The 12,418-nt window shown below is 41.4% G+C and overlaps 1 protein-coding gene across 3 annotated transcripts in view; it reads left to right on the top strand.

The window, feature by feature from the left end:
• LOC147238623 (fatty acid-binding protein, intestinal-like) overlaps positions 1-8,245 on the top strand; it is a 183,087-nt gene extending 174,842 nt beyond the window's left edge. Inside the window, exons 1-5 of one of the 3 annotated variants that reach the window (XM_086198094.1) lie at positions 3,098-3,265; positions 5,204-5,295; positions 5,634-5,806; positions 6,603-6,710; positions 6,791-8,244. In XM_086198094.1, coding sequence (XP_086054220.1) covers positions 5,229-5,295; positions 5,634-5,806; positions 6,603-6,710; positions 6,791-6,841 — 399 coding nt within the window. In that variant the 5' untranslated portion in view covers positions 3,098-3,265; positions 5,204-5,228 and the 3' untranslated portion in view covers positions 6,842-8,244. Of the gene's footprint in view, positions 1-3,097; positions 3,266-5,203; positions 5,296-5,633; positions 5,807-6,602; positions 6,711-6,790 lie in introns of those variants that run through there. The other 2 variants (XM_086198095.1, XM_086198092.1) reach the window with 2 other exon arrangements.
• The last annotated feature ends 4,173 nt before the right edge of the window (positions 8,246-12,418 follow it).

Genomic DNA, 12,418 nt, shown 5'->3' with positions numbered 1-12,418 from the left:
TTCTTTAAACAGAAAATCTTCGCCAAAAAAAAGTCCAGACTTCTTTCTTCTGACCTGACATGGACCACGCTTGCCCCCTCCCAGGTAGAACTGACCTAGAATTGCCTCTGAATGAAGTACTTGTACATCATCCAGGTCATCTGAATTTCATTCCTTTCTCCTCCGGACCCTCATGGATCCCTCCATCTCTACACGCAGGCTTCCTGCGTTACTCACATGAGGTCACTCTTTCCTCTTTGGGATCAATGATGTCATTTCCCTCCGCTGGAATCCTGATTTTCATTTATAATTAGCTGCCCTGTGTCGTGCGCTCACTTTGTCACGGCAACTGAATCTTTGGCTCGGTAATGGGAGCCATGACGGTCCAGACGGGCAACGGAGATAATCCAGGGTAGTTTTTCTAGTAATGTGGGATTAACTGGAATTAATCTGAGGGAGAGTCATTTTTCCTGGGAACTGTCAAACAAATCAGAATATTTGTGAAGCAATATTACACCCAGTACAACACAGGAGTGAAGTACAGGCAGCAGTTGCCTCGGGGGCTCCACTAGATGGCGTAGTGCACCACGCAGAAGCATCCTGCTGGATGGTGGAGCAGCAACACTGGGCCTCAGCAAACGACTCCACTGAAAACTTGTATGCCCTTTATCTCATCTCCTCTCATCTTCCGTCCAAATGCAGCGCCCTTGAGATGGGATAGTTTTTGTTATTGAAGATTGTTGCTTTTATGCATTTCTTTAACTGCAAATCTAACAAAGTAACAAGATGAGCGAGTGCTCCAAAAACATGAATAATCCATATTCAACAATATCCAATGAGAAATCCATCCGGAATTTTGATCGGAATTGCTCTTGTAAACCTGTAACTTCGATGAACCGTCAAGAATGTATTCATTTATTTGTCTCTTTCCCTGAAGTTGTGGTCTTCATCTCCTGCACCTCTCGGTGTGGCAACCTGTTGTTGTTGTTGTTGTTGTTGTTGTTGTTGTTTTGCTCCTCTTACTGTGGTCTTCACCGAAATATTGATGATGCCAGTCAATGCCGAAGCACACGCAGAGTAGAAATGCTTCAGCGGCCACAGCGCCCTGGAGCGCCGTTATAAAGACCACCGTTATAAAGACCACCATTATAAAGACCACCGTTATAAAGACCACCATTATTAAAATGAGGTGCTACTGACCTCTCTCTTTGCATAGGTTTTCTATTTCTATATTTCTGGCTTTTCACTCAACTTGTTCAAATCCATCTCTCTCTTCTGGTGTCTCGGTTCATAAACTTCCGCTTAACGCTGCCCCTAGTGGCCTGGAGACAGGGTTGGGCTAAATGCAGGGGCGAATAAATGTTTGACTCCGGGGTTCCGAAGGGTTAGGTTTAGGCATAGGTTCGGAATGCTTTTGGCAAGTGTGCAGAGTCAAATGTTTGGCTCCGCCCACGCTGAGCCACTCCTCGATCTGCGTCCCTCAGTCAGGGCTCACTCGCTGGATTCACTGGATTTCTGCTCTGCCTGTGCTTGTTTTTGACTTTGCATGCTTCTCGAGGTACAGGTGTTTTGGGGTCGTTACAGCACCTTTGTGTATTTGCAGCGTGCGGAAAACCGGTGAAGTTGTTTCCTTAATTTGCCGGCGTTTTCTCCGTCTGCATTTGTCCTCTTTCGTTGTAGCACGTTTGCTCGTCCAAGCCACCGTAGCTTTACCCTTCTGCGGTAAATCAAGTTGTTCGAAACTTGAAGTCTGACAACCATCCAACGAAATACAATTCAATGCCTGTTGACATCCTAAATTAGGTTTTTTACTATTAGTTAATTATTATTATTATTATTAGTTAATTATCAACTGTACTTCAGTAAGTCGGATCATCGTGAAAAAATAAATTCAAAGTTATAACTATTTTGAATAACAATAATTTACTGAGCTTTGAAATGGTACCTTTTCATCCCAGTGAGTGTGTGTGTGTGTGTGTGTGTGTGTGTGTAAGGTAACTGTCTGATCAAATAGTGATTTAACTGAAAGAATATAAGAATATGAAATCATCAGCTGATTCATGTTGTTACTGTTGGCGTGACGATGAACTACAGCATCAGTATGAGGTGTCAGGTGTAGCGTTCATTAGCGAAACGACAGCCGGTCGTTGACTGAACGACGCGTCTGTCATTGGAGTGTGTAACCTCTCAGACACGCACAGGCCATCGTCTTCAGGCTGTAACACCATAAACATGGTGTAATCACGCCACAAAGAGTCAAAGTTCAAAATAGCTTTAAAACAGCAGTAAAGCGGATTATGGGAGGGGAGACAGGTTGGGATATAAAGACATTTGACATTTAAACTGGAATGAATTGCAAAATATCCTGAAATGTTACGTAACTGAAAGTTTGCTGCAAGATTCTGATAAAACAAGACTGGCTGTCACATACTTGAAAGATAACTTCGATCAAAATCCAGACCTGGGAAAGTGGAACCGTTTATTCCTGAATTAATCAGTGTTTTTAAACAAACATCGTTCCAGCTGTAATCTGAGCTCAATGATCTGGGGGGGGGGGGGGGGGGGGGGGTCTCTGTTGCGAAGCCTCACCTCGGTGACTCAGCCTGTCTGCTGACACTGTTGCGTTGGAGCATGGCGGCATCTCGCAGTGACCGCGGAGACGTCTCGAGGTGTGATTCTCTCAGTGTCTAAACCACCGCTGCTGTCACCTCAAGAATGCAGCGCACCGCTAACGCTAACCTGAATGACAACGACTGTGACGCTTTAAAAGAAGGGGTGAACAGGCTTTGGCCCATCTGTACGACAAATTGTACAGCTTGTCGGGGTATAGAACTTTTTCTGACTGCTAAACCTCAAACAGCACAATGTAGGGGACTATGGTTTAGAAGTAACCGTTAAGTCGCAGCTGGATCCAGAGCAGGGGCGCGTCCAGTTGCTGGGGACCCTGTCCAAAAAAGTCAAACCCACCCAATCCCAAATTGGTGATCCCGGAGCTCCCCTAGGGACACTGCTGTCACCTGAACTTGGCCAATCATAGAATTTACAGGGTTCTTAACTGTCGTTGCCGTGGACTAACTGTAGTCCTTGGGAGCTCCCTTCCAGCTCAGGGCCCCACGGCACAAAGGAGAATAAGGCTGTTAGCCAGGGAGTATTTTTCAAACAGAGAGTCTTAGTGAAAGGGCCCATTTTAAACTGAACCACGACATGTTCCAAAACAGAACCGCTTTCTGACAGAAAGGGTCAAAAGGGTTTTCTGGCAGAAATCCTCAGGGTAAAGTAACCCCAGGTAATTGCCTGATTCGCCTACCCTGCTGCAACGCCATCGACAGAGAAGCCACAGCCCTCAATTTTGTCTTACAGACAAGATGCAAAGCCTGATGGCACTTGGTCCTGACATTAATTGCGTTTCTTTTGTAAATCTTTAATAGCCTGAATGATTGACAGTTTAAAAAAAAGTACATAATACAGTGATGTCAAGAACAAGAGTTACAAATAGCCATCAGGCTTTGCTCTCTAGTGACGAGCTAACTAGCTTAAAATCCAGAGCAGAGTTCTTGGAACTGTACTTAAACTGTCAGGCTAACCAAACCTTAGCCTCTGGGAACAAGAGCCAGTATTTCAAGGTCCCTGTGTGGCCAGCAGATATCTGGTCCAAGACTTTCTTGTCCTTGCAACTGTTTAACAGTCAGTTTGGCAACTTGCAACATGTTTCATGGAGTTGATAGAAGACAAATACGTGTGAACTGTTTCAGAAGTTGACAGTTTACACTCAGTCAACGTTTTGTTGAATCATGAGGACACAGCCATTTTTCCCGACTCACATGCCAGCCAAAGTGTTTAATCTTCTTTTGTAGTCCACACGCCATGTTTACTTGGATGCAACTGAGATCCGCTCAAGCGTGATTGGACAAAAGCTTCTCAAAGGGAAACCAGAAACCAGAAGCTTTCCTGTCTTGACATATTCTCCCTTGACTACAAACAGATTCTGTATTGATGTGCAGAGTCTGCTTGTAGAAATGAACAGAAACCTGAAAATGATATGGGTGGAAATGACAGACAAAGCTAACAATCGAGCAAATTGCAGCTCAGATTTTAAAAGTAATTTGGAAAATATTTAGGCTGCTTGCTTGTGTTTGCTGGCCCAGCGTGTGCCTGGTTCAAAGTCCAAGTCCGGCTCTTTCTTTGCATGACTGCTTGATCAAAATTAGCTGGACCAAGTCTGGGCCGAAATTGGCAATTGGCACTTCAAGATTTGGACCAATTTTGACACAAACACAAATAATCTGGCTTGTTCATCTTCCTCACTTCCCCAACCAGATATCTGGTGGCTGCGATTCTGTATATTATACATTTATCCCCTAGAAAAAGACAGGTAGCGGACAAAGATAGCAAAATCCTGTTTTTCCGCTCACTTGTAGCCTGTTAGCTTAAGTTTGCTATCACACTGTCCAAAGCCTTTTTTTTTTTTTTTTAACTCAGCTGCACTTAACTTTTGTACTCAAGGAGGAGTTTACCAAGTGACTCGTCATATTTTTCTATTCCCAGGCCTCAAGTGCGTGTGGAACAAACACTGCGAACTAAACATCTGTTAAAGTAAATTAAATGCAACAATGATGCAATAATGATAAACAGTCAGAAGATAAATTGGTTGGAAATAAACTGTGTGTGTGTGTGTGGGGGGGGGGGGGACGAAATGAAATCTTAACATTTGCGCAGCAGTTGCTAAAAGCTGCAAACAAGCTTGCACGTTCCTTCAACTCGGGATGAGTAGTGAGTAGTTTTCGTCTGGGTCACTAAACATTCCTGTTCAAGTTGTCACCGTCACAAACTCATTTTCATGCCAGGCACTAACACGGCGACACAGAAAGGATTGAGGAACAGAAAGGGGCTCAGTTGCCCACCCTGCCCCCACCCTTTCCCTCTCCTGCTGAACAGTGCATCAGTGTTTAACCGTGCCAGACTCACTGAAGGGAGTTGCCCACTTGCCCTCCACTCACTTATCAATGTATCCTCGAGGTCATGCAGCAATCGCCCCACATTTGGCAACGTCTTTAAATGGCTACATCAGCAGACAGATAATAAGTGAGATAAAGAGGAGCATCTTGCATGCCAGCTAAGGGAGGGTGTTGGGTCGGGGGGGGGGGGTGTGAGGGGGGAGGGGTTTATATAAATGGTGGTCAATAGGCATTCACGATCCCACGGTCTGCTCGTGCTTCATCTCCAGTTCAACCAGCCTGCAGCCTGCAGCCATGACGTTCAACGGAACCTGGAAGGTCGACCGCAGCGAGAACTACGACAAATTCATGGAGCAAATGGGTAGGTGTGTGTGTGTGTGTGTGTGTGTGTGTGTGTGTGAGGGTCACTCATTTCATGCTGTAACCTAAGCACTGTTTTTCCGCCGGCCTTGCGGTCTAGTTTATGAGTACGTTTTCACAGTTTGACATTGCCGAATGAGTCGGTCAGTGAGGTGTTGATCAGTTTGAAGATTTACGGCCAGACTCATAATAGCTAGTGCTAAATTAAGCGCTTGTCAGAGAACAAAAAGCTTTTTTTGGACACAGCGTAGCACTTGGAAGGACACCGATGACAACTTTTACTACAAGCAAAGTTCATTGACTTTCCTTTGATCCTGTTTCCTTTTTCTATGCGAAAAGGTATAAACGTCATGAAGCGCAAGCTGGCTGAGCACGACAACCTGAAGATCACCATTGAGCAGACTGGGGACAAGTTTCACATCAAGGAGTCCAGCACCTTCCGGACCAAAGATATCGATTTCAGCCTGGGTGCCCCATTCGACTACAGTCTGGCAGATGGCACTGAAGTCTCGGTCAGTGCTCTATGGAGGCGCTCAGACAACTTTGGTTTATACGTCAACCAAAATGTTTTGTTTGTTGTTGTTTTTTTGGGGGGGGGGGGCATTTCAAGTACTCACTAATATCTGCAGACCAATATTGATCTTTCACTTCCAGCATCACTTTTTTTGTAAGTCCATAATGCAGAAAGAGCTAGCCATGTATATTTAGCTTTGAGCTAATGCTCAACGATGGCTAGCAAAAGCAAAACTTGTTCTTTTACAAACTCTCGGGTGTAATGTTCAGTTTAATCTATGCCTCTTTGATTTTAGCCAAAAACAAACACACGATAACACTAAGGGTTTGGCGCTCGTCAAAGGTCGCACACAGAGCAACAAGCTAGCTTACTCCCACTCGTGCGTGTTCGTTCATGGTAGCGCTAAACAGGAAGTGCTACATTAGGTTTGGATTATACCACACGATGCACTGCAGAGTTTCCAAATGAGCGTTTTAGGGCAGTTTTTCTTGTTTTGTTTTCTGTTAGCCATTAGCAGTTTCAGTTAGCTTCAAGCTAAGAATTTGCGGCTCGTGTTCTTTGCATGGGGTCACATAGAAGTCATGCAGGAGGGGACTTTTTTTTTTTCATGAATTGAAGACACACACTGGTGAGTACTTGAAAGGTAGAAAACAGTATATACTCTATCTTTGCAACCAGGTCAGGATTGTTGTGTGCTTGATGGATCCTGGCCTATGGGGATCCAAGCCAGCTGAGTAATGGAAACGTTCCATTCCAGGGTGTTTACTGAATACCCTCATCTATATTTTCTCCAGGGCGCGTGGGAGATGGAGGGTGACGTGCTGAAAGGCAAATTCACCAGGAAAGACAACAACAAGGTCCTGACCACCACAAGAACTCTGGTGGGAGGAGAGCTTGTGCAGGTCCGTGGGCCCTTCGTCCCTCATCAGTCATAATCCAAAATGCTTGTCAGTTAGAATCACGCGTTCTCTTTTCCCCGCAGAGCTACAACTATGAAGGAGTGGATGCGAAGAGAATTTTCAAGAAGCAGTAACCTGGAGTTTAAAGTTCATATTTTATTTTTATAGAGATATTATATAGTTTTACGTGTTTCTAACAAGATACAGAAGGGCCCCTAATTGATCTACTTTATATACCTCAAGACACCAGGACAAGAATCCTGCAAACTCCCCTTTTGAAAATGAGAGCACGAACAACTAACTGCAAATGGCTGAGAGAGACAACTACAGCACAGGACAGCTGCCCAACTGAGAGTGGAAAAATCGCAAAAGAAATTGGTACCTGGCCATGAATAAAGTTTGGGTCCGATTGGCCAAATTTTGGAAATCTCTTTGATTTCTCCTGCTACTCTTACCACGATGTCGTAACTGCTCCGTACTGCAAACTGAATTCTGCACTTCTTAAAGTACCAACAGCATTAGCGAGAGCCAAATCCCATAAATCGAAGGCAGCAAAATTTTGGGACCTGAAAACAAATTCAATTGAGACACTGGAACACAAATTTGACCAGGACAGCCCACCTAACCGGGGGTAACACCTGGTTGTGTCCCACATGCCGGATGGAGCAAAAGCTTCAAATTTGCTAATGCTAGCTACAGCGGCTGCATTGAGCCACAGCAGCACTCCGTCAAATTTGAAGAATTTGGACAATTTTGTTCTTTTTTAGAAAACAAAGTTTATAAATGTTAAAAAAAAAAAAATTATTGGGTACCAAATTCCAGGTTGTGATAATGCCTAGTTCAAATGTTAGTGTTACCGGGTTTGGGTTCCCCTCAACGGCAACTGAAGCAGCTAACGTTAGCAGCACGCTAAGGAAATTCAGAACTTTGGACTTTTTGTTTTTTAACAAATGAATGACGTTTTTGTTATCGAGAAAACAAAGTACCAAAAATTGAGCACCAAACTGCAGTGACTGATAATGGTACTGATATCTGTTCAAATATGAACTGAGAGATGTATTTTCACAGCTGAAATTATGGTTTTGTTACTGTAGTGAAAGTAAAATATCAAAAAACAAATTTGAAGACCAGCTTCAGGTCCTAGTACAAATATTGGTTGACATTTGGAACGGTAGCCAAATTCCTCAATACCAAATAGATTTCAGGAACATGTAGAGAAGCAGGTGTGACCACTGAACTTGAGAAATATCAGAGAAAATGGAGACTTGTTGGGGATATAAAAAAAAAAAAAATGGTAGTGGGGGACCTGAAAAATATCCACGAGTAGAGCCGACTTAAGGCCAAGTGAGACCGTTTTTCTTCTTGATTTTGGAATTTATACTCGAAATGTTTTCAAATATGTTAGCTTTCTTAACCTTGCAATGTTCTGTGTCTTTTAAACAGCTGGGAAATCCTTAATTTTGCACTAACGATTCCGATAGAGTCTGTGACAATAAATAAAACTTGATTGTCTGAAGGAATAAAATTGTAGATTGTGTGTGTGTGTGTGTGTGTGTGTGTGTGTGAGAAAACTTGCACTTGGAGTATCTACAGCGTCACGAGCTTGACGGACGTTATTGTAAATTGCTGTCTTCCTAAAGGGATTTTGAGGACTCGAGTGTGTCTGACATCATCGCGTCATGTGAGGGTCTTGTGCGGCCATGGGCTGTAATCTGCTGCCGCGACAGAATAGCAGAATGAACGAGGTTTTCTCACATGATACCGTCGAGGAAAAAGGGTGGATAATGATGTTCATTCATTGGAGAGAAAAAAATACTCCTCTGTCTCCTCGCACGTCAAAGGGGTAGAAATAAGTGTAATGAGTTCATCTGACCACAAGAGGGCGACACAGACCTAATGAAAAACTTGCAACGCCTGCATTGTCTGGTTTGAAACCTGATTTAAATGGTTTTAAACATTTTGTATGATCTGATTTTTATTTTTTGGTGTGTATTCTCACACAGATTTAATGAGGAATATACTTAAGTACTTACGCTGAGTTAATCGGGGCTTTTCCAAGGACTGGTGGCAAATATTGTTGTTTTTTAAACCACAAAATCGGTTCATATGTTCGTACGCAGCGCAATGCATTTCTTTTAATATGCAAAACAAACCGCAATAACATGATTTTTGTATGTGTTCGTCATGATCCAGAGGTCACATCGGGCATTTTTTGTTGCTGTTTATAGTATGTGTGTGTGTGTGTGTGTGTGTGTGTGTGTGTGTGTGTGTGTATTATCTGGAAAATAATATCTCATTGATGACATGATGTTTTATGTACTTTAATCAATGGTTGCCAGATTGTAAAGTACCCGACAGACAAGTGGAAGAGTAATGGCAGCATCCTCCCTCAGCCTGGACTGCCTGGCATGACATCCAGCATGAATTGATCCCAGACCCCCTGCTGAGCCATGAGTGGCACCCTCTTTCATGGAGGTATAAACCCGCTGTGCGCAAGGCTAATCCAGCAGAAGCTCCTCTGCTTTGAACGCTGGATCGCCCCAAAACCCACCCAAGGAGCGAAAACCTCGGAGATCCGTTAGATACTGAACGGTTCTGAAAGACCGAAAGCAGGAAAAATGAGTCGGTGGGCTCATTGTGTTGGCCCGAGCTGTCGGTGTCTTGGTAGTAATGGAGATTATTTAAGACTCCTCCCTGAATACTGATTCCGTTTGTGGAGCCGCCGTCCGAATTGTAGCGTACCTGCACTCAGCAACCTGCATGAGGAGCTGCACAATACTAAAGACGACCTTTGCTGATCAGAAAAGTACTTTTAATCACAATATTTATGTAGTACTCTTGAGAAATATGGACTGTGGATTTGGTCAAGTTGATTTCTGTCGTAAATTTCATACAAGAACAAAGTCAATGTGACTGAAAGTAACGGAAAAGCAGTAACAAGAATAAACACTCATACATCCACATAAATGAATATACATATATATGTGTGTGTATATATACATATATGTATATATATGTATATATACACACACATATATATACATATATGTATACATATATGTATATATGTGTGTGTATATATACATATATATGTATACATATATATGTATATATACACACACATATATACATATATATGTATATATATGTATATATACACACACATATATATACATATATGTATACATATATGTATATATGTGTGTGTATATATACATATATATGTATACATATATGTATATATATGTGTGTGTATATATACATATATATGTATACATATATATGTATATATGTGTGTGTATATATACATATATATGTATACATATATATGTATACATATGTGTGTGTATATATACATATATATACATATATGTATACATATATGTATATATGTGTGTATATATACATATATATACATATATGTATACATATATGTATATATATGTGTGTGTATATACATATATATACATATATATGTATATATATGTGTGTGTATATACATATATGTGTATATGTATGTGTATATATACATATATGTATATATACGTATATATACACACACATATATGTATATATACACACATATATGTATATATATGTGTATATACACACACATATATGTGTATATATACATATATATGTATATATATGTATATATACATATATATGTATATATATGTATATATACATATGTATATATACATATATATACATATATATACATATATACATATATATGTATATATACATATATATACATATATACATATATATGTATATATACATATATATACATATATACATATATATGTATATATACATATATATACATATATATGTATATATACATATATATACATATATACATATATATGTATATATATATACATATATACACACATACATGTGTATAAAACACTTGTGCATGAAGTTCTTACAAACGCAAGTTATGTTTTTTGTTTTTATGGGTCTTTCAAGCGACAAAGAACAAAAAGTAAACAAAAAAAAGCCCAAAAAGACAAAGAAAATCAATGAAAAAATGAGTCAACAGCAAAATCGAGGAACTCAAAATGTTTTTTTTTGCAGGTCAAATAAAATACAGTGCCAACAAGTTTTTGTTGGATCATCTAGTTTTCCTTGAGCGCGGCCAGTAGAAACGAGCGCTGCGTTTCAGCTGCGAGAATCAATTCAACAAATCATCTTTTGAATTTGGAAACGGTTTTTAATTTGAAAAAACAAATGACAACCCTTTAAATTAGGATCGAGTCATTTTTACTCTCAATGAATCATCTTGAAAGGAGTACGTTCTCTGGACTCGGTGTTTTGTGTGCAGTCAATTGATTTACTTTTTTTTTAACTGAAAATTATTGTGCGATTGTGCAAAAAAAAAAAGATACAAAAGGAACTCAATATACTAAAAGTAGAAGTTAGAATGAGACATTTGACCACATTGTTGTTTAAGAGTGCAATAACAAATATGTATATTTTATATATAAAATCAAGCGGCTGCGACGTCATTGAATGCATCATTAATGGAGAAATGACAATCGTGCCATGATATTAACCTCATAACGTGACATTCTCGGTGAAAATGAGCACGTAACCCCGGTTCGTCTCGGCTAATGACGCTGTTTTTACAGCACATACGTGTCATTTGCGTGTCGTGGAGTATCTTCAGACATGTACACAGCGTGGGTGCCCTCAGGTGTAGTTATAGCCACCGGGCGGCGCTGTGGAGCTCTCCATTGTCTGAGCGAAGGAGCTGTGTCCCTCTATGACATCATTTCGCAGGGAAGTTATCATATGACACACACTCTATTTGTGCCAGCACACACACCCACACCTACACACTTATTAGATTTGAACTTATTAAGGATATAAATCTGCCACCAGCCTTTAGGGTTTCAAATGTGGCCTGCAGCAGCGAGAAAGAGGAAAGCAGTGGAGAGTTAGCTGTGATTGCTGTGAGACGGAGGGGTGCAGGGGCCCACCCAAGGGAGCTGGATCAGGGAAGGAGGTGGGAAATAGGAAGAGGTGGACAACAGAACATCTGAGGACTAGCACAGGAAGAACCCCCCCCCCCCCCCCCCCCACACACACACACACACACACAATCTCCCCGCTGTGAAATCAAATTCACTGACTCACTCTGAAGTCGTCAGTTTATCTGAGAGAGTCACAGAAGACACCGGGGGCGCTGAGGGGAGTGTCGGGGGCTTGTGGTTGAGCAATCCTTCCAAGAAGATACAGCCCACTTTTGACCAATCACTGTTGGGACAATGACTGTGCAGACGCTTGCTGAGAAACTCGCAGGCCTCCGACCGATGAGTCACCGGCTCAAACGTTTCCCAACCGTCGACAAACGCCAATCGAGGCTTTGTGATTGTGATCGTCGGCTGCGTTCACGTGACCTCTTAACCTTTCACACACATACGAAATATTTTCACAAAATGGATCGGGATACCATGGAGAGAGAGAGCGAGAGAGAGAGAGAGAGAGAGAGAGAGAGAGAGAGAGAGAAACCCACACATTTGAATGCGGTTTGTTTTTTTTTTGCACACGGTGATCTGAGGCGGCGTGAATAATGAAACGTTGGGAAAACGAAACATTTCAAGGCAACTTCCCAAACTAGATTGTTGAAATTTGTGCACTGGGGTGTCAAATGTTTTTCAATCAAAAGTAAAAAAAAAAAAAAAAAAAAATGTAAAAAT

The sequence above is a fragment of the Aulostomus chinensis genome, chromosome 24 (genome assembly GCF_037954235.1).
Source record: "Aulostomus chinensis isolate RoL2024-O1b breed Wild chromosome 24, RoL_Achi_v1.0, whole genome shotgun sequence".
Classification (NCBI taxonomy): Eukaryota; Metazoa; Chordata; class Actinopteri; order Syngnathiformes; family Aulostomidae; genus Aulostomus; species Aulostomus chinensis.
This window is presented reverse-complemented; position numbering and strand designations above follow the sequence as displayed.